Source organism: Rhinolophus hipposideros (genome assembly GCF_964194185.1).
Source record: "Rhinolophus hipposideros genome assembly, chromosome: 2".
In the NCBI taxonomy this organism is placed as follows: domain Eukaryota; kingdom Metazoa; phylum Chordata; class Mammalia; order Chiroptera; family Rhinolophidae; genus Rhinolophus; species Rhinolophus hipposideros.
Genome location: NC_138048.1, coordinates 72777727 through 72799903, shown reverse-complemented (window position 1 = coordinate 72799903; position 22177 = coordinate 72777727). Strand labels below are relative to the sequence as shown.

The 22177-nt window shown below is 42.1% G+C and overlaps 1 protein-coding gene across 2 annotated transcripts in view; it reads right to left on the bottom strand.

Annotated features, from left to right (window-relative positions):
• The window catches only part of SLC2A2 (solute carrier family 2 member 2), a 35121-nt gene extending 24067 nt beyond the window's left edge, over nt 1-11054 (bottom strand). For both annotated transcript variants that reach the window (XR_013994183.1, XM_081062641.1), the window contains exons 1-2: nt 10965-11054; nt 1259-1351 (exon numbers count right to left, since the gene is read on the bottom strand). Coding sequence is in view for 1 of the 2 variants with exons in the window: in XM_081062641.1 (XP_080918767.1) it covers nt 1259-1351; nt 10965-10976 (105 nt within the window). In the remaining variant the exon portion in view is untranslated. The remainder of the gene's footprint in view (nt 1-1258; nt 1352-10964) is intronic.
• Between the last annotated feature and the right edge of the window lie 11123 nt (nt 11055-22177).

Genomic DNA, 22177 nt, shown 5'->3' with positions numbered 1-22177 from the left:
TTTGGCCCAAGGAAGAACTCTTTTCAGGTGATGGACTGTTTGGTCAGCACACATTTTACACATTCACACCTGCGGTATCTTACATTTTCCTTGGAGTCCAATGTTGTAAGAGAAGCAGAGAAAATATGATTGATACACAGAAGGCTCCCAACAAATGTTTATACGTTCACCTTATGCCAGCCTTCCCCCAGCATGTCTCTCTCTCTCCCTTTCCCTCTCCCTCTCCCTCACCCTCCCTCTCCCTCCTTCTCTCCCACCCCCATCCCCTCCCTCTTTCCCTCTCCCTCTCCCTTTTCTCTCCCCCTTCCTTCATTCACTTAACACTTTATTGAATGCCTTCTTTACACCAATCATGGTGCTTGGCGCTGGTGATAGGAAGAGGAACAAGACTTGATGGCCTAAACTAGGGCAGAGGGAGTGAAGTCTTGGTTCCCCCAGTTGCAGGCTGTGGGAGCTGAGAAAAATGACATCCGCTTCCTGTCCACTCCCTTTCCTGTCCACTCACTGGATACCAGAGTAGGGTTGCACAAAATAAATAAGAAAAATGATAGAAATTATTCAGTAATTTTAAAAATACCCATCTAAATAGTCATCATAAAGAAAATCCAACTCTGTTGACTCCTTGATTATTATTGTAAAAATTTCGTATTGTAAAAAAAAAATCGTATTATTTTACTTTGAATTGCCTATGGAAAACAGGAATGTGGGGAAGAAGTAGAATGTTTGTAGTGTCAGTGCTCCTAGAGGTTTCAATCTGGCCTAGAAACGGGCATAAGATTGTTGGGAGCGTCACACTGGGGACATGTTAAAGCGCCTGACGCACAATGAGTTGGTGCTCAGTAAATGTTTGTGCATAGAATGAAACCTGTCCTATAGTTTCCTCTTATTCCCTGGCATTTTCATTCACGTATGGCTGAGAGGTCTGAATGAATGCTGCAATAAGCTCTTAAACTTAAAAAAAATAATAAATCCTTAGGTGTATGGTACTCTGGCTAAAGTTTTCTGTGAGCTCAGTGAACAGCGGAATCAAAGATGAAGAATTATTTCATGCCCTTTCTTTTCCTGTGAGGGCTATTAACTGAAGAGTCAAAGCCAAGTTATCAGCTCTGGAACCACGCACATGGTACCTGAGAGAAGCCCTGGATTACCCTGTGTTTCCCACATGTGCACACGTTATTTCTCTGTACCAGGAACAGATCTCTTCCTGTCATTGACAAGAATTGCCCAAGAGAGATGTTATTGTGCATGTCCCACTTGCCTGTTCAGGGGCATTGATCACACCGATGTCATATCCAAACTGGAAGGAACCCAGCACAGCAGTGAAGACAGTGAAAACCAAGGTCCCAGTGATCTGTGGGGAATGAAACACAGTGCTGGAAAACACCGGCAAGTTCAGTTACCCAGCATCTCCTCAGTCTGCAGCTTGGACTTCGGACAGACTGCGCAGGCTGGGACGTGTTTTTTGACACTCACAGTGTGCCCTGTGTTCCCAGCAGGGTCACTCATACCACCATGTGAGAACCATTCACTATTTTCCTTACACTGCTAACGCTGAAAAGAGTTGGGGACAGCTTCTTCCAGGGGAGAAACCAAAAGTCCTGTTACACACACACACACATTTAAGTTTCAAAATCAGGATTGAGAATTAGAATGGTTGTGGACTGAAGGAAACTGCTAAGGTTAAAACAGTCATTTATGTCATTGAGAGAACTAAAATCAGACACCAGTAACAAAGACATGGGGAGTTCCTGGACATTTTTATGAAAAAAAAAAAAGTATCTCTAAATTCATACAAAAGGCATCAACCGGCCTTTATCATGATCCACATCAACATCCAGGTAATGCTTTTCACAATTTGCATGTAGTTGAACCTAAGGTTGGTTAAGGGATATTATTCTGCCTCCCTCCCCCCCTCCAACTCCCTGTAGCTACAAAAACAAACAAAAAATGTAGAAAGGGACCGAGCATTCATCCCCTTTAACTCACAACCACGTGGCTAACTATCTTAGAGAAATAATATGATGAATACAGAGTCAGATGTAAGGATATTTGATGCAGCATTTTGTGTGTGTGATAGCAAAGATTATAGAAAGGACCTAATGTCATTCAATGGGAAATGGCCAAATAGATTTAAATATATCATGATACATACATCAGAAGCATACAATATGCTATGCAACAGTTTAAAAGAATAATGTGATTATGTAATGACTTATTGTTAAGTGACCAAGGAAGTTGTGCAATCTCAAAATTGTTTTTAAAAGGCTTAAATTTGAGTCTTCTTTGATTTATGCATGTTGTATGGAACTCATAGAATGTTCTTTTGAAAAACAACAAGAGGATGATATTTGAGGAAAAATGTGAGATTGGAGAAGAGGGATAAAGGAATATTTTTTCTTTTATTTATATTATTAGACATTTTATAAGGAAACTATTTCATGTATAATCACATAATTTAAATTTTTTAAAATAAATAACATGGGTTATAGTAGGAACTTTGTTGAATGAATGAATGAGTCATATCAGCATGGATTCCAGTTCCCATTTTGCTACTTAATGGGGATGTGGCCCAACCCTTTTCCCCTGTAGGATCTTCAATTTTTCACTAAATTGAAGGATGATTATAAATCCTCCTATCACAGCATAAAAATAGCTAATTAATCTGTACCCCTCACTCACCACTCAAGCAGGAGATCAGAAATTTCACAGTGTCATCAACAAAGTATTGTTACAGGACCACCCTGAGAGCCCTTAAATTTATTGTCTAGTGATTCTAAAATGAGACCCTACTTGGAGAGCTTATTACATATGTAGCTTCCTGGGGCTCACCCCAGACCTACTATGTAATGGGGATCTCTGGGGTGACAATTGAAAATCTGTAGGTTTGAAGTTAGCTCCCTCTCTTTCCACTAATTCACCTCCTTTTCACCTACCCATAGAAAATTTTTATGAGCTGTCTGCACAAAAATCCCGATTGGTAATGGCTATTCATCTGCTCATCTGTAGCTCAGCTGAAGGACGTTGGGGCCTTCTTACCACTAAGCCAAGGAGCATAATGTACTCCTCCAATTTCATCCCTGCATCTCCTTTTTTTCCTGTGGCAGAGTCTCCAAGCACTTGACTGCTCTTCCCACTCCATCCCTGGACTTCTGCTCTCTGTTGGCTCTCTCCTCCTGCCCCTACCAGACAATAATATCATTCCTTTTTAACTTAAGAGTCTGAACAGTGACGTCAGAAACATGGTGGCATGAGGGGTGCTCCTTAAATCTTCCCTGGAAATGACAACAAATTGAACAGCTATAATTCAACAAAGGATTCCCTATGAAACACACAAATATGTCTGAGAGATCTGTGCATTGAAACATCTGAAAGTGGATGAATTGGGCCAAACAGGGGAGGAGGGAAGGGAGAAGTGCATAGACACAGCCTGGAGCTCACTGAGGCCCCGGGAGACAGGAAGATTGAGCCTGCACATGCCCTGTCTGTGGCCCACAATCCTGCCCGAGGGATCAGCATATAATATGGCTGACTATACATTCTCGAGAATAGATCGTATGTTGAGACACAAAACTAGCCTCAGCAAATTTAAGAAGATTGAAATAATGCCAAGCATATTCTCTGACCACAAGGCTTTGATATTGGAGATCAACTGCAAAAAGAAAGTGGGAAAACCCACAAATAAATGGAGACTAAACAGCATACTATTAAAGAATGACTGAGTGAAAGAAGAAATAAAAGGAGAGATCAAAAGATACATAGAGACAAATGAAAAATAAAATACATTGCATCAAAATTATTGGGATGCAGTGAAAGTAGTATTAAGAGGGAAATTTATATCATTACAGGCCTATCCCAAATAAACAACCTAACATTACATCTTAAAGAACTAGAAAAAGAAGAACAAATGAAATCCAAAGTCAGCAGAAGGCAGGAAATAATAAAAATTAGAGCCTAACTAAATGAAATAGAGAATAAAAAGACAATAGAAAAAAATTAATGCAACAAAGAGCTGGTTCTTTGAAAAGATCAATAAAATTGACAAACCCTTGGCTAGACTCACTAAGGTAAAAAGAGAAAAGACAAAAATAAACAAGTCAGAAATGAAAGAGAAGTTATCACAGATGCCACAAAAACACAAGGGATCAAATGAGAATAGTATGAAGGACTATATGCCACCAAATTCATTAACCTAGAAGAAATGGACCAGTTTTTAGAAATATATGCCCTTCCTAGACTGAATCTCGGAGAACTGGAAAATCTAAATAGACTAATCAACAGTAAGTAAATTGAAACAATCATCCAAAAACCTCCCCAAAAGCAAAAGTCCAGGACCAGATAGTTTCACTAGTGAATTCTACCAAACATTCAAAGGATTTAATACCTGTCCTCCTCAAACTCTTCCAAAAAATTGAAGAAGAGACAGTACTTCCTAATTCATTTTATGAGGCCAACATTACCCTGATACCAAAACCTGGTAAGGATAACTCAAATAAAGAAAACTACAGACCAATATCCCTGCTGAATATAGATGCAAAAATCCTCAACAAAATACTAGCAAATCGAATACAACAATACATTAAAAAGATTATTCATCACGATCAAGTGGGGTTCATCCCCGGGGCCCAAGGATGGTTCAACATAAGCAAATCAATCAATATGATACATCACATAAACAAAATAAAAGATAAAAATTGTATGATTATATCAATAGACACAGAAAAAGCATTTGACAAGATACAACATCAATTTATGGTTAAAACACTTAATAAAATGGGTATAGAAGGAAAGTACCTCAACATAATAAAAGCCATATATGACAAACACTCAGCTAATCTCATAATTAATGGTGAAAAACTGAAGCCCTTTGCTCTACGTTCAGGTACATGACAGGGCTGTCCCCTATCATCTCTGCTTTCCAACATAGTGTTGGAAGTCCTCGCCAGGGAAATCAGGTAAGAGAAAGAAATAAAAGGCATCTAAATTGGGAATGAAGAAGTTAAATTGTCACTTTTTGCAGGTTACATGATTTTCTTTATATATAGAAAATCTTAAAGACTCCACCAAAAAAGCTATTAAAAACAATAAATATAGTAAAGTTGCAGGATACAAAATCAATGTACAAAAATTCATTGCATTCCTATATATTAACAATAAAATGTCAGAAAAAAGAAATGGAAAAAAATTCCTTTTTCAATTGCAACTAAAAGAATAAAATACCTGGGAATAAACTTAACAAAGGAGGTGAAGGACATATACACTGAAAACCATAAGACATTATTAAAAGAAATTGAAGAAGACCCAAAGAAATGGAAAGATAGTCTGTATCCATGGACTGGAAAAATCAACATAGTTAAAATGGCTGTGTTACCCAAAGCAATACACAGATTTAATGCAATCACATCAAAATCCCAGTGGCATTTTTTTTTTCAAGAAATAGAACAAAAAATCATCAGATTTATATGTAATTACAAACGACCCCAACTAGCCAAAGCAATCTTACGAAAAAAGAACCAGGCTGGAAATATCACACTCCCTGACTTCAGTTTGTACTACAAAGTGACAATAATCAAAATAGCATGGTATTGGCAGAAACACAGACACACAGACCAATGAATGGAACAGAATTGAAAACCCAGAAATGAATCCACATATATATGGGCAGAGAATATTTAACAAAGGAGCCAAAAACATACAATGGAGAAAAGACAGCCTCTTCAATAAATGGTGCTGGGAAAATTGGATAGCCACGTACAAAAGAATGAACCCGGACGGCTATCTGTCACCATCTAGCAAAATTAACTCAAAATTGATCAGAGACCTGACACAATAAACTGCATAGAAGAAAGCATAGACACTAAACTTATGGACCTTGGGTTAAAAGAGCATTTTATGAATTTGACCTCAAAGGCAAGGGAAATAAAAGGAAAAATCAATGAATGGGACTATATCAAACTATTAAAAAGCGTCTGCACAGAAAAAGAAACCATCAACAAAACAAAGAGGCAAACAACCGAATGGGAGAAGATACTTGCAATGTACACCTCTGATAAGGGGCTAATATCCAAAATATAGAAAGATCGTATAGAACTCAACAACAAAAAACAAACAATCCAATTAAAAAATGAGCAGAAGACCTGGACAGACACTTTTCCCAAGACATACAAATGGCCAACATGATCAATTTCACTAGCTGTTAGGGAAATGCCAATCAAAACCGTAATGAGATCACCTCACACCTGTTATAATGATTATTATCAAAAAGACAAATAATAACTAGTGTTGGTGAGGCTGTGGAGAAAAAGGAACACATATATTGCTGGTGAGAATGTAAATTGGAAAATTTACCATAGCTACTATGGAAAACAGTATAGAGGTTCCTCAAAAAATTAAGAATCGAATTACCATATGAACCAGCCATCCCACTCCTGGATATCTACCCCCAAAATACGAAAACATTTATCCATAAAGATATATGTACCCCATGTTAATTACAGCATTATTCATGATGGCCAAGACATGGAAACAAACAAAGTGTCCTTCCATAGATGATTGGATAAAGAAGATGTAATACATAAACACAGTGCAATATTACTTGGCCATAAGAAAAGATGAAATACTGCCATTTGCAACAAGATTGATGGATTTTGATATTATCATGCTAAGCAAAGTAAGTCAAACAGAAAAATCAAGAACCAATTGACTTCACTCGTATGTGAGATATAAAACTGAAAGCAACAAAGGAACAAGACAAACAAACAAACAAACAAAAACAGACATAGACAATTTAGTGGTTACCAGAGGATGGGGGTGGTGTAGATGAGGGTAAAGGGGTTCGAATATATGGTGATGGAAGAACTTTGGGTGGTGAACACATAATGCAATATATAGATGATGTACTATAGAATTGCATACTTGAAGCATATATGATTTTGCTAACCAGTGTCACCGCAATAAATATAATTTAAAAAAACTAAAAAAACAAAAAAAAGTGTCCAACCAGTGACGATGCCAATGGTGAGTGGGGGTGCTACAGAAATGGAAGATGAGATGAAGGGTGGCTGCAGCAGATTTGATCCCCCATAATCTCCATCAGCCCTCCCCTGCCACTCCAAATACACAATCTAAGTCACAACAGATGTTCCTACATTAGCTGTTCCTACATTATTTGATAAAAATTAAAATTAATTTTCAAAGATAGAAGTTCTCTGGAGCTCCAGCCCCATTTACCTTCCAATCAAATTGTTCTAAGTAATTGCTATAGAAATACTGGAGCTGTCCTGAAGATCAATTTCTCATATTGTTATAGGGATAACAAAAAAAGCAATTATAAAGGAGATTATAAAGGAATTATAAAGCAATTATAAAGGAGTTTTCAAACATTTAGAAATCTTAGAGTGTTCCTAAAGTTCTTGTTTTCTGGTCTTTCTGGCTTCCTTTTCAGAGTTGGCTCTGGTCCTGTCACCCCACATCCTGCAGTTCCCTACTTTAACTCCCTGAGATAGAAAATTTACCCAGTTAGTTAGATAAGAAGCAAACTCATCAATTTTAAGCAGGTCACTTGCATTTCTAAGAATTCCCAACTAAAGTGATCGTTCCAAATATCCAAGTCTTTTGAACTGTTTGATTGCATCCCTCCCACCACCTTTTTAGCTCTTATTTTCAGGCTTAATTTCCCTCTCTGAACTTCATTTTTAAAGTGGCTCTTTGCTTCCTATCTCTTCCTTTAGCATTGTGAAACAAAAAGAGTTTACATTTATAGTCAGCCTTCTGTGTGGCTTGGCACTTGACTTGGTGAGAGAAGGTCTTGTTTATGACAGGGAAGATTTCTGAAAACTACTAAGTCTGAATTAGTCTACAAACCCTTATCCATTCCATCTCTGTCCAAGAGGGTGATTCAAGGATAGGCATCTAGGAGCTACTGAAACAGTGAGAACTTAGAGAAGACCTTACTGTATCCACACTCTGGGATTCTAAAGGGTTCCTGTTCTCTCAACAGCCCTGTAGGTAGGAATCATTATTATCATTTCACATATGGGAAAACAGAAATGGATAGAGTAAGAAACTTGTCCAAAGGCGTTTACCTACCAAGTGGAAGATCTTTAAGCCTTTTCCCTCAACCTCTTCACAGGCTATAAGGTATTAACCTTGCACCTTTTAAAAAGACTAACAATTTAGAGGTTAATAATTTTAAGTTAGAGAAACTAGGTCCCATGACCAATTAAAAATATTCTGAGGGATAAATGTCTAACAATAGAATGTGCACATGGCTGAACCTCAACATAAAACAAAATGTGGTGTTTATTTTGAGGCTTAGAAGTCAGATTGGTGTCTATTAGAAAAAACAAGGAGACTTGGGGATCAGAAAAGATAGTAGATGACAAGTTAGGGCCCTTAACAGCTCTGAGCCTCAGTTTCTTTGCCCCCAAATGGGTATAATACTAGCTAATGCATAGGATTATTATAAAGTATAGACTAAATAAGATACATAATATAGTCTTCCTAGAAATAGTGAAAGGGCTATAAAACAGCTGTTTCTTTAATCACATCATTGCCCTCTCATTCATCATTCTTGCCAATCAAATACCTGTCAACTTTTCATACATCACTAATAATCTTCACAACAGTACTAAAAAATACATGAAATTATCCCCATTTTACAGATGAGGAAACCAGGGCTCAGAGATTAAGTAGTTTGCCCGACACACACAGCTGGTAAGTAACAGGTATTCTAGTATTGGAACTTAGAATTGATGTTCTTAAACTTTCACTGCTAAACAAAAAAAACCTTATTTTCAGTAGCTACAGATTGACTAGATAGAGAGAAGCAGCTTGTAGTCTTTCCTCTAAACCACAAGCTTCCAAATGCCGACCCAAGGGTAACCTTTCATCCAACCTTGGAAAAAGCCAAGGACCTCTCAAGCCATAGAGTTTTTAAGTTGACAGGGACCTTAGAGAGCCATGGATTCTTGTCTAATCTCTTCATTTTCAGGTGAAGATGCTGAGTCCAAGTCCCTTGTCTGAGTAACACAGCGCATTACTGGGCACATCTAGAGTGAGGGCCCGGGTCTCCTGACCTTCTCTCTCGTGTTTATCTCACTTCTTTCAAAGTCCGGGTGGATTTACGCCGAAACACTGTGCTTTACATCAGTTCTCATTTCTTCTGAGTTCCATTACTAGGCAATTCCTTAGTTCTCAAGAAAAGTCCTAGAGCACAATTTCTAAATCCCCTAAGGGAATTTAATGATAGTTCTAAATGAATCTTAAGCTTCTGCTGTGTGTGAGGCACTGTGGTAAGCACGCTGCCTTCTCTTTTGCAGTATCTTCCAAACTTCAGTTATTTGAACACTATCTTCATGATTTTTGCCAAATCTACACACCATCTATATATACCGTGTTTCTCCGAAAATAAGACCTAGCTGGACAAGCAGCTCTAATGTGTCTTTTGGAGCGAAAATTAATATAATACCCAGTCTTATTTTACTATAATATAAGACTGGGTCTTTATAATATAATACAGTATAATTTAATATAATATAATACCGGTTTTATATTAATATTTGCTCCAAAAGACGCATTAGAGCTGATTGTCCGGCTAGGTCTTATGTTTGGGGAAACACGGTATTTACCTAATATTACCTTCAAAGTTCTAAGTGCTTTAGCTTTTTCCTGGGCTATAATAGGAAATCATGATGTCCTAATTATTCTTTCAGTATACATTATATAAATACATAACTAGTAACATTAAGATGTTTGTCATAATATTATCTCATTTAATTACTCCTAGAAAGTAAAGAATTACTATAATTCCTGTATATCCCATATTATATCCCAATATGTTCTTATTTTGTTGCAATATAGAAAACCCAAGTTAAATAACTTAACCCTGGTCTCAGAGCAGGTAAGTAGCATCAGCACACCGCAATCCAAGCCCGACTGACTGCAAAACCCATGTTTTTAGCCTTGTCACTCACTGACATGAAGGAATGCTTGGCAGAGTAAGTTACAGCAGATCAGCACTTAATGGTCCTCTTCTAAGAAGAGGATAGATTTACCTACTGGTATGACTGTGGGTAGGGGTGGGTGCCTTTGATGGGGGGAAACTTATAAAGGAACAACAGTATTATACTATTTTTATTTTCAAGTTTTTATTTTGAAAAGTATTATATCTAGAGAGAAGTTGAAAGAGTAGTGCAGTGAACACTCCATAACCTTCACCTGTGTTGACCAATGTTTAACATTTACCACTTTTGGATAACTCTCAGTGTGTGTGTGTCTCTGCATTGTTGTGCTGAATCATTTCAAAGTAAGTGACAAATATGTGCCACTTCACTTCTAAGGACTTTAGCACGTACTCACTAAGAACAAAGACAACCTCCTAGGTAAGTATTATACCATTATCTTATCCAAGAATGTAATGGATAATGTGAATATTATCTAATATATAACTCATTTTCAAAATTTCCCAGCTGGCCCTGCATTGTCATGTAGAGCTATTTTCTTCTTCCATCCACAATCTAAAATTAATTGTCACATTTGGTTGTCAGTTCTTAGTTTTCTTTAATCTAGAACAGTCCTTCTACCTCTTGTTTGTTTTTTTTGTACATTGACGTTTTTGAAGACTTCAGACCAGCTTTCATAATTAGTTAGATTCAGGTTAATCTGCCTTCCTGTTTTTTTTTTTCTTTTTCACATTCCTTTAGTAATACGGTTATACAGAATCACTTGAGAAAACATTACATAGACTAGTCAGAAAACGGAGCAAATATCTTTAAAGTCCTAATTACTGAATAAGAAATATGATTTTTTAGCAGCCAAATGAATTACCAATTGAACAAGAGAAGTGGCTTTGACCTGTGGTGGCTACACACACCGTCCCCCAAATCCTCCATATGCTCACTGACTTCAGTGGATTCATCTGTTCATTTCCTCAAAGCTGACTTAAAATGAACATAATGTTGCTTTACCTGATCTGGCATTTTGTAGGTTGGAAGTCCTCTTAATTCCTGGTCCTGTAGTGAGTGTGGCACACACAGCTGGCCAGCTCCTGCCTGCCTTTTCCCAGCTTCCAAGACTAAGTTATACATTAGAGGAGGAGGAGCAAGGCAACGAGGGAGTCGACCTACAAGTCCAAGTCTAATCATAGTGGAGGCTGAACATTGATGGAAATCTAATCAATAAATGCTTTGCCTCAAGAGAACTGTGACTTCTATATTTTTGTTCCACTAGGAAAGAAAATAGGAGCAGGTCCTTTACACGTAACATTTTAAAGCATGTGTTAAGTGTAGCAGTAACCAGGACCAGGTGAAAAGCAGATGAGATCTGCTGGGCTGTCAGGCCATGTTGTGGGGACGACAGACAAAGACAAGGACACAGGAGGCACCCTGTACTCTGCCCTGCAGAGAACCCGTGTGGTGTTTGTGCTTCAGATCTGGGCTGTGTGGCCAGAAGCCATTGTAGGCTTGAGTGGTTACCTGAATGAGCTTTGGAGAGTTACGAACTTGGGTTTGAATCTCATCATTCTACGACTGGTGGTGTGACCGTAAGCCATGGCTCACTGTGACTTTTCTGTGCTGTAACTTTTTTCACCGGATGCCATGAAAAGAACAGTACCCACACTTTATTTTGTTGGATGGATTCAATGTGATAACATATGAGTGTTCAGCATAGTACATATTAAGTGCTCAGCAAGTGGTGGTGTCATTGGTTTTATTATTATTATCATTATTACTATTATTATTATTGGTTCTGTGTATGTCAAGAGGCGCTCATTAGCGGCAGTAGTGTACTCAGATAAATCTTTGCATATGGCTTCAGCTCGTGCCCTTCTGTGAGTCCTCTATGCTATCCGATCCCTGTGGGAGGTCCAGGTGACAGCAACATTGAGTGAACTTGAGTTGTGCTTGGTGACTAGTGTTCACTGAGTCTCAATTGGAACCAGTTCCCAGCAGAGGAAATGTCATGTGCAGCAGCAAAAACGAGGGGTTGACAGGAAGAAACAGAAGGTGGCATAGTGGAGAGGTAAAGGAGGCTGAGATGTCATCTGTCTTTTATTTCACCACCCTCTTTTCATTTCTATCACCTCTGCAAAGCAATGCACCTGAGTAAAGATTCCAGTTCAAACCACAAACTTCTATTGAGTCCAGCAGTGCCAGGCTCAGAAATGCATGAGATAAATAAGACACTTAGGAGCTCAAATGTACCGGGGGTGCCAAAAAAATGTACACAAGTGGACACCTTGGTCAGCGTTGCTCAAGCAGTAGTTCGCTGGCTGTAATCAGAAGCGTCTGGACGCTAATGGTTACCACATTGAGCACCTTTTTTATTGATAATTGCAGAAGTCAAATGTGATTTGTATTCATCTTTTGTTATCGGTATATATTATTACAATTTTTAATAGATTTTTCCTTTCTTAAAAGGTGTATACTTTTTTTGGCACCCTCTGTATAAGGAGAGATGATCATAAATGCAAACATGCAATGCAGTAATTTCTTAGTGGAAAAGCATGTACAAATATTATTAGCCAAGATAGTTAATCTTTATTGAGTTCTTCCTTGGTGCCAGGAGCTGCTCTCAGCACTTTACATGGATTAATTTGCTCAATCATAACATGAGGCGCTTTCTGTTGTAGAGCCAAGCTTTGGGGGACAGCTTTGAAAACAGACCTTAAGGAACCCAGAAAGCCACACTGACCTTGGTGCACAGCCGGCTCCGGGCTTTCCTCACCAGTTTGAGCTGGTGATGCTCACGCCCTGTTGTCAGAGCGGGGGATAATCAGGAGAGGATTCCTTAGCCATCACTTTCCAGTGACGCGACACTGCAGGAATCTTTGTGCGGCTGTCAAAAATGATCGTAACTTTCTGCTCTTTTCCAACCTTTGCTCTTTGGATCTTGCTTTTAAGAGAGGGAATTGGCCTTGAGTGCGGCGTGAAGCCGGTTAGTTTTTAACTTGTGCGGGTCGGAGCCGCGCCGCGCCCGCGCCCGCCCTCTGGGGGCCGTTGTCCCTGTTGCAAACCCGCCCCGCCACTCACTCTGCGGGACCTTGAGGCTGTCTGTCAGGCCAGCTTCCTCTGAGTCAGCCGAGGCCTCCTTATTCAGAAATGAATAATCTCTTCCCCATTTCGGAAAGGGCCGAAACTTTATCTCCGGGGTGGGGGCGCAGGGGTCCAGTTACAGTGATTGCACGGATGGATTTAGCCCTCGCAGAACTGATGATAATTGCGTTTCGGCCTCTCAGGACAGTTTGCCTTAGCGCGCACCCGAGGAGCTGCGCGCCCCACGGCACCGCGGCCTGTTCACTGTGTCCCTGCCTGTGACATGAAGGCAGGACTTTCGCGCTTTGCTCTCGGCATGAGGGCCACTCAGTGAGGTGCTCCAGGGCCCAGAATCCCCCCGAGATCCCCGCGGGCGGGGTGAATCCAGCTGTGTGTGGGGTGCTTCTTTCGGCTTCACAATTCAAACCCGTCAGGTCACATTCTAATTACACCTGGAATCATTTAATTTTCATAGCAGATACCCAGAGCTCTAGGTGGTGACTTTCCAAGGACAGAGAGCATGTCCCTCCTTTGTTTGCATGATTACCCTTTCCTTCAGTAAAACGAGAGTTTGTAGTTTATTTCTGTAAGTGGGAAGAAAGAAAACCAGCTGTCTCAGCACGCGGCATTTCGCTCTGATTGGGTCAGTTACGGAGCAGTGCAAAGGCTTCTCTGGGGAATCCAATCAAGTGACTTCAAGCTGGGCCAAGACAACAGTGGAAGAGAATGTTGGAAAATCCTAATCCCTGAAGAAGGCCAGTATATTTTAAGATTTCTGAGTCAAATTTGTTCCCATTGTAGCCTGCCTTTCTCACCCTCTCCGGACACCTCTCTGGTCCAAGCCACCAGCACTTCCAGAGAATGACTGCAATCTGCTACCTGGCCTCCCTGTCTCCATTCCTGCCCTACAGTTCCTTTTCCACAGAGCAGCCAACGTTGATTTCAAAACGAAACCAGACTATAGTACTCCCTGCTTAAAAGTCTCTTGAGGCTTTCCAGCCACCCTTAGAAGGAAACCCATATTTCTCACCATGGCCTGAGCAACCAACTTAAGGGAGCCTTCCCTGACTCTGAGACCTGACCCACTGCTCACCGGCTCCTCCTCTGGGCTCAGTCACATTGGATTCAGACGGTTTAATGTGTACCAGGCTCAGTACCTTTGTACTCAGTGGGGCTCTGCCGAGCGTGCTCCACCCCAGATTTATATGTCATTCAGATGACTAGAGAGGCTCTCCAAGGTTACCCCCTGCAACTCATTCTCAGGCCTTTGCTTTATTTTCTTCATAGCACTTCTGCTTGGTATTTAATTATTCTCTATTGCTTTATTATGTAAATATTAGATATTAATAAATTAATTAAATTTTAAATCAAGTGTTTATTGATTTAAATATTAGCATTATTACATTTTATTATTTACTTGTCTATTATGTTGTCCCACTTTTCCCAGAAAATCTAAGGTCCATGAATGTAGAGACCTTGCCCATCTTGTTATTCCCAGTGTCTCTGAGAGTGCCTGGTCCATAGTAGACAATAAGTATTTGTTTAATAAATGAAGGAAGTTCAAAAAAGGTTGCCATGTGCTTTGTTGCAATGCGGAAAGAGATGTTTGAGGCTGACATTGGGACATTTATTGATTTAACATTCACAAAATGCAGTATTTACTGAACATGTTACTAGGCACCGGTTACAAAACAGAACAAAACAGACAGGGTCTATGCTCTTGTGGGGCTTACGTTCTATAATAGAAACTACATGAGTGCCAAGGAAGAAAACAACAGCGGGGCTCCTGCTTTAGAAAAGGTGCTCAGAAAAATATTCTTTGAAGAAGTATTGTCATGCGGGGTGTCATGCGGGGTCTCTGGTCCCACTCCCCACATAAGAACACAGGATATGGTGAGGCCAAAAAGGAACACCCACGGAGCCATAGATAGGGGAGACATACCTCTATATTCTCGCTGGTGGCTGGGTTGGAGAGACAGGAATCAGGAGCCACACTATCCGCAACCTGCCATCCACTTCTTTTTGCCAACCCTCACTCGCTAGCTGCAATCTGCTCTTGCTAGCTCAGCCACCATCTTCTTGCTAGCCTCCATTTTTTGCTGGTGTAGCCATGGCAGTTATATTAGTGGCCAATGGCTCACTGGTTACAGCTGACGGCCAACTAGCTACAGCTGATGGCCATCCAATTACAGTTGATGGCCATTTACTACCCGAGTGAGCACCTTTCCACATGAGGCCGAGAGAGACTGGAAACTGCACTCCTGGCTCTGTCCCCACAAGTATTTTCTTAGTTGATACCAGAAGAATAGAGGGGGGAAATATGTACAAAGCTTGAGGAAGGAAGGATCTTAGGTTGAAGACTAAGAGAAGTTTGGGTGAAGCAGGAGAGCAAGAGGAAGTGGAAACGGATGGTACTGGGGAAATAGACAGCAGCCATAGTAATGCAGGGCCTTGTGGATCATGGGAATGAGCTTAGATTCATTTGAGGGGCAATAGGAAGTCACTGCAGGGGATGAAGCCTGGGAGTGATATGATCTAATATATGTTTTAGGATGACTCACACTGTTGAGTGAGGGGTGGATTGAATGGGGGCACCTATGACAAAGGAGTGACACAACTGCAAGGTTCTTACAACAGCTCAGACTAGCTCTTGACCACCAGATATAATGATGATAGGAGGGAAAGAGAAGGAACAAAGTCAAGATGTATTTTGGTGGTAGAGAAGACAGGACTTTTTCATGATTGTTTTGGGAGAGGAGGGAAAAGATGAACTCACGATAGCAGGTAGTTTTCTGGCTTATTAAACTGGGATGGCTGTGGTCCCAGGATTTTTTTCATTCATCTGAGGGATAATCCAGGTTCATCTCCCAGTCCTCAGGGAGGGCCACAATAAAATAATCAAAACAGATACATTTTGTTCTACTTTTTAAAAATTAAACTTTCTGAGATAATTGCAGATTCACGTGCAGTTGTAAGAAATAATGCAGAGAGATCCCATGTACGCGTTACCCAGCTTCCTTCAGTGTAACATCCTGTAAGACTACAGGACAATATGACAGCCAGGATACTGACATCAGTACAGTCAGGATACAGAGCATTCCCATCACCACAAGCTCATGTTGCCGTTTTATAGCCACACCTACTTTCCTCTTAATCTTACTGACTTCTAAAGTGCGGCAACCACTAATCTCTTCTTGTTTCTATAATTTTGTCATTGCAAGAATGTTATAAAAATGGAATTAGTAGTAGGTGTATTAGTCAGGGTTCCCCAGAGAAACAAAACCAATGTATACACACATACACATCCTCTTCTATCTATCTACCTGTGGGGACAAAACCCCAAAAAACAGTTTCCAGGCTCTCGGCCTCACATAGAAAGGTGCTGGCTCGGGTAGTAAATGGCCATCAACTGTGATCAGATGCCAGCAGCTGTGGCTAGTTGGCCGTCAGCTGTAACCCGTAGGCCATTGGCCACTAATATAATGGCTGTGGCTATGCTAGCAGGAAAGGAATGGGGGCTAGCAAGAAGGTGGTGGCTGGCAAGAGTGGACTGCTGTTAGGCAGATTATGTAGATCCTGCTTCCTGTGTCTCCAGCCCAGCCGCTAGCGAGAATATATTGGTTTGACTCCCCTACTTATGGCTCCATGGGTGTTCCTTTTTGGCCTTACCGTGTCCTGCGTTCTTGGGCGGGGAGTGGGAGCTGAGACCCTGCACGACAAATGGCGCAGCGAGCAGGGTTCCCTGCGTGACACATGGCGTAGTCGGCAGGATATGGTGCTGGCCAAAGCTTTCCGAAGGGCAGTGGAGCAGTTTGTGCGTATGAAAGCTCAGTCTGAGGAAGACCAGGAGGAGCAGCTGCCGGAGAGCTCGATTCCCGTGGAGGGGTGGAAAGAGGTGGATGGTTCCCCAACCAGCAGAGGCCGGAGAAAGCGGAGAAAGCGAAGGTTGTTGCCGCCCTGTGGGCTGGGAACTGCTTGCTGAGGCAGCCCGGATGCGGGACTTGTCCCAGGAGGAAATGCATGCTGAGTCCTCCGTGGGAGATGAGGGCGAGGTCAAGGTCATCCCTCACCCCCAGGACAGCCCTGGCCAATGACTATGGACTATGGGGAATTGCCTTCCATCCCTGATTTAATGGACGCTTGACTGTTTGGGAACATACCACCATGTAGTGGGACTAGCGGATGTTTGCTTTTATGTCTTGACTGGCCGCCATTGATAATATGTAAGCACCTTGATGTGAGCCACTGTTGTTCCAGCACAGTACCCCGAGAGGCCCAGAGAGAGTGGCAGTGCCCTGAGAGCCCTGGCTGTGTCCAGGAAGTCTGGCTGTGTCCAGAGAGAGTGGCAGTGCCCTGAGGCCCTGGCTGTGTCCAGGAAGTCTGGCTGTGTCCAGAGAGAGTGGCAATGCCCTGAGAGCCCTGGCTGAGTCCAGGAAGTCTGGCTGTGTCCAGAGAGAGTGGCGGTGCCCTGAGAAACTCTGGCTGTGCCCGGGGAGACAGGTGGTACCCTAAGAAGCCCAGGAAGTCTGGCTGTGCCCAGAAGTACTGTGGTGGTACCCTGAGAAAACCTGGCTGTGCCTGGGGAAACAGGTGGTACCCTAAGAAGCCCAGGAAGTCTGGCTGCGCCCAGAAGTACTGTGGTGGTGCCCTGAGAAAACCTGGCTGTGCCCGGGGAAAACAGGTGGTACCCTAAGAAGCCCAGGATGTCTGGCTGTGCCCAGAAGTACTGGGGTGGTGCCCTGAGAAACCCTGGTTGTGCTCAGAGAGCTTGGCTGTGTCTAGAATATTGCATTCACCTCCAGGCTCCTTGCACAGGGCCCCTCGCAGAAGACGCTTGTCGCGTAGATTGTGAGGCGAGACCCTGTAGGGGTGGAGTGTGGGGACAAAACCCCAAAAAACAGTTTCCAGGCTCTCGGCCTCACATAGAAAGGTTCTGGCTCGGGTAGTAAATGGCCATCAACTGTGATCAGATGCCAGCAGCTGTGGCTAGTTGGCCGTCAGCTGTAACCCGTAGGCCATTGGCCACTAATATAATGGCTGTGGCTATGCTAGCAGGAAAGGAATGGGGGCTAGCAAGAAGGTGGTGGCTGGCAAGAGTGGACTGCTATTAGGCAGATTATGTAGATCCTGCTTCCTGTGTCTCCAGCCCAGCCGCCAGCGAGAATATATTGGTTTGACTCCCCTACTTATGGCTCCATGGGTGTTCCTTTTTGGCCTTACCGTGTCCTGCGTTCTTGGGCGGGGAGTGGGAGCTGAGACCCTGCACGACAAATGGCGCAGCGAGCAGGGTTCCCTGCGTGACACTACCTATCAGACATGGATTTGTTTTAAGGAATTGCCTCTCATAATTGTGGAGGCTTGGTGAGTCCAAAATCTGATGGGGAAGCCCAGCAAGCTGGTGACTCAGAAAAGAGTTGCAATCCAAATCCAAAGGCAGTCAGCAGGAGAATTCCCTCTGGCACTTGGGAGGTTGGATTTTTGTTCTATGGGACCGTCAGCTGATTGGATGAGACCCACCCATATTCTGGAAGGTAATCTACATTACTCAAAGTCTGTGGATTTAAATAAAAATCTCATTCAAACCACCCTCAAAAAAAACATTCAGAATGTTTAAACAAATATCTGGGTATCAGGGCCCTGCCAAACTGACACATCAAATTAATCATCACAGCATGTAACCTTTGAAATTGCCCTTTTTTTTGGCTCTATAATTCCCTCAAGATGCATTCAAGTTGTTTTGTGTATCAATAGTTTGTTGGTTTTTATTGCCAAGTGGTATTTTATGGTATGGATGTTGTGGGGAGAGTCCCAGAGAGCAGTTTCCAGGCTCTTGGCCTCATGTGGAAAGTGCTGGTTTGGGTAGTAGATGGCCGCCGGCTGTAATCAGATGGCCATCCACTGTGGCTAAGTGGCCATGAGCTGTTACCAGTTAGCCATTGCCCACTGATATAACTGCTGTGGCTACATTACAGGGTTGGTTGGTCTGTAGGTTGGTTGGCAGAGAAGCGGACTGCGGATTGCAGCTAGCAAGTGGGGTTGGTTTTCGGTTGGCAGAGAAGCAAATGGCGGATTGTGGCTAGCAAGTGTGGTTGGCAGAGAAGCAGAAGTCGGATTGCAGTTAGCAAGGGGTTGGTTGGTTGGTAGAAAAAGCGGATGGCGGATTGTACATCTTGCAGAGCCTGCTTCCTGTGTCTCCAACCCAGCAGCCAGCGAGCCTATAGTGGTATGATTCCCCTATCTATGGCTCCGTGGGTGTTCCTTTTTGGCCTCACCATATCCTGCGTTCTTGTGCGGGGAGCGGGAATGGAGACCCCACATGACACTCCACATGACAGATGTACTACAGTTTGTTTAACCATTTACCTTTAAAGGACATCTGGATTGCTTTCACATTTGGGTTATTCCAAATAAAATCTATAAACATTTGTGTTAAAAAACAAAACAAAACACAAAAACCAAAACCCTTTTTGTGTGAACCTAAGTCCTCTTTTCTTTGGAATAAATGCCATGAGTGTAACTGCTGGGTCATATGGTAGTTACATGTTCAGTTTTTAAGAAACATCCATTTTACATTCCTAGCAGCAATGTATGAGTGATCCAGTTTCTCTGCATCTTCATGATTTGATATAGTCATTGTTTTTTATTTCAGCCATTCTGTAATGATATCTCATTGTGCTTTTATTTTTTTCATTTCTTTAATGGTTAATGATGTTGACTATATTATCATTTGTTTACTTGATATCTGTATATCCTTTTTGGTGAAATGTATCTTCATGTCTTTTACTTATTTTCTAATTATTGCTTTGGTTTGTGTGTGCATTTCTGTTGAGTTTTGATAGTTCCTTACATATTTTAGATACTGGTTCTTTGTTGGATATATGATTGGCAAATATTTTCTCCCACTCTCTAGTTAATCTTATCCTATTAATAGGATCTTTCACAGAGCAAAAGATTTTATTTTGCTGAAGACCAATTTATCAATTTTTCTTTTTCTTTTTTTAAAGATTTTTATTTAAAATGTAGTTAATAGCTCAGAATACCAAGATGACACAGTAGGTAAACACAGTGCTTACCTTCTCTCATGACCACATCAAAATTACAACTAAACTACAAAAGAATCGCCATTGAGAATCACCTAAAATCTTGCTGAACCAAAGCCCTACAACTAAGGACATGCAGAAGAAACCACCTCAAGACTGGTAGGAGGAGCAGAGACATGGAACAGGCTGGTCCCACACCCACAAGTGACCATTAAATATTGGAGGTTCTCCCCTCTCCCCATAGGAGAGAGGTCCCAGCCCCCCCAGCTCAAGATTCCAGTGCCGGGGAGAGGAGTCCCCATAATTTCTGATTGTGAAAACCGGCAGAGACTGTGACTGAGTGAGACAGTGGGTAGCTGGAGTCCCAGGTGCTACTCTTAAAGAGACCACAAGAGGACTTACCCACCAGTGGAATCACTTGCTCTGTGCTCCAGCGCTGGTGCAGCAGCTGAAAAGGTGGCAGGGACACATGGTGGGGAATTGAATTGTCTGGCTTGGGACGGGGACTGGAGAGGCGGCTTTCTCCTGCATGGAGGAGCTGGCAGAGGCCATTGTTTCTTTGCTGAGCCCTCCCATCCCTATGTGAGAACACAGGTGGCCAGCATATCTGAGTCTCTGCCTTTATTTGCCACACCCTGGTGATTCAAGACTCTGCCCTGCCCAACTTTCGGATGCACCCAAGCCTCTTCCAGTGGCTTTTTTGTACAAACCGCCTGCCTTAGCTCATGCTGCAGACTTTCCTACAGTGTCTCAAAAGTTCACAGAACCCAGACAAGCAGCATCTGGCTTCAGCATGTCCTATACCTCTGGCTGAGCAGCCCTAAGCTTGGTAATAGTGGCAGCCAGCCTTGGTTCATGGCTTGGCTTCTCAAGGCACATATAAGCATGGCACAGGTGGGAACCATCTGCAGATTTCTTTGTGGCTCCTGCCAGGTGGCCCTGGGTGGGGCACAGAGCATGGGCTGTGGCTGAACTTGACCTATAGTGGATCCCTTTCAAGGTGGTCTTGGGGCTGGCACCCCCAGTGGCCAGCTTCAAAAAGACCTGGAGCATCACCCAGCCACCTCCAAAAACAACACACCCAAAGGGTGGGTTGGGCAGGCACCAGAGCCCTGCTGAGGCCGATCCTGCTCTATAGGATCAGCCCCTGCACCATAACTCCACTGTAGTCACAGCCAGTCCTCAGAACCCATGAGCCCGAGGGTCAGTCCCTCTCACTGATGTGCAGTTATCAACCAAGGCTCAACTACAAGAGGAGGGCACACAGAACCCACACAAGGGACACACCTGGAGCATGTGGCTCAGGTGACCAGAAAGACTGCACCACTGAACCCCACAGCACACCTACTACATAAGACCACTCTACTAAAATTGGAAGATATAGCAGCCCTACCTAATACATAGAAACAAACACAGGGAGGCAGCCAAAATGGGGAGACAAAGAAACATGTCCCAAATGAAAGAACAGAACAAAGACCCAGAAAAAGAACGACACAAAATGGAGACAAGTAATCTATCAGACACAGAGTTCCAAATGCTGGTTATAAGGATGCTCAGTGATCTCAGGGAGATCTTTAACAAAGACATAGGAAACATAAAAATGGAGATAGAAAACATGAAAAAGAACAACCAGTGAGAAATAAAGAATGAAATAATGGAAATGAAGAATATATTACAGGGAATCAACAGTAGATTAGATGAAGCAGAGGATCGAATCAGTGATGTAGAAAATAAGATAGCAGGAAATACCCAACCAGAACAGCAAAAAGAAAAAAGAATCTAAGAAAGTGAGAGTTTAAGGGGCCACGGGGACAACATCAAGTTTATCAACATTCTCATTGTAGGGGTACTGGAAGGAGAAGAGAGAGAACAAGGAATTAAAAACCTACTTAAATAATGACAGAAAACTTCCTAACGTGGCATAAGAAATAGATATACAAGCCCAAGAAATGCAGAGAGTCCCAAACAAGATGAACCCCAAAAGGCCAACACCAAGACAGCATAATTAAATACCAAAGGTTAAAGACAAAAAGAGAATCTTAAAAGCAGCAAGAGAAAAGCAGTTGATTACTTACAAAGGAGCTCCCATAAGATTGTCAGCTGATT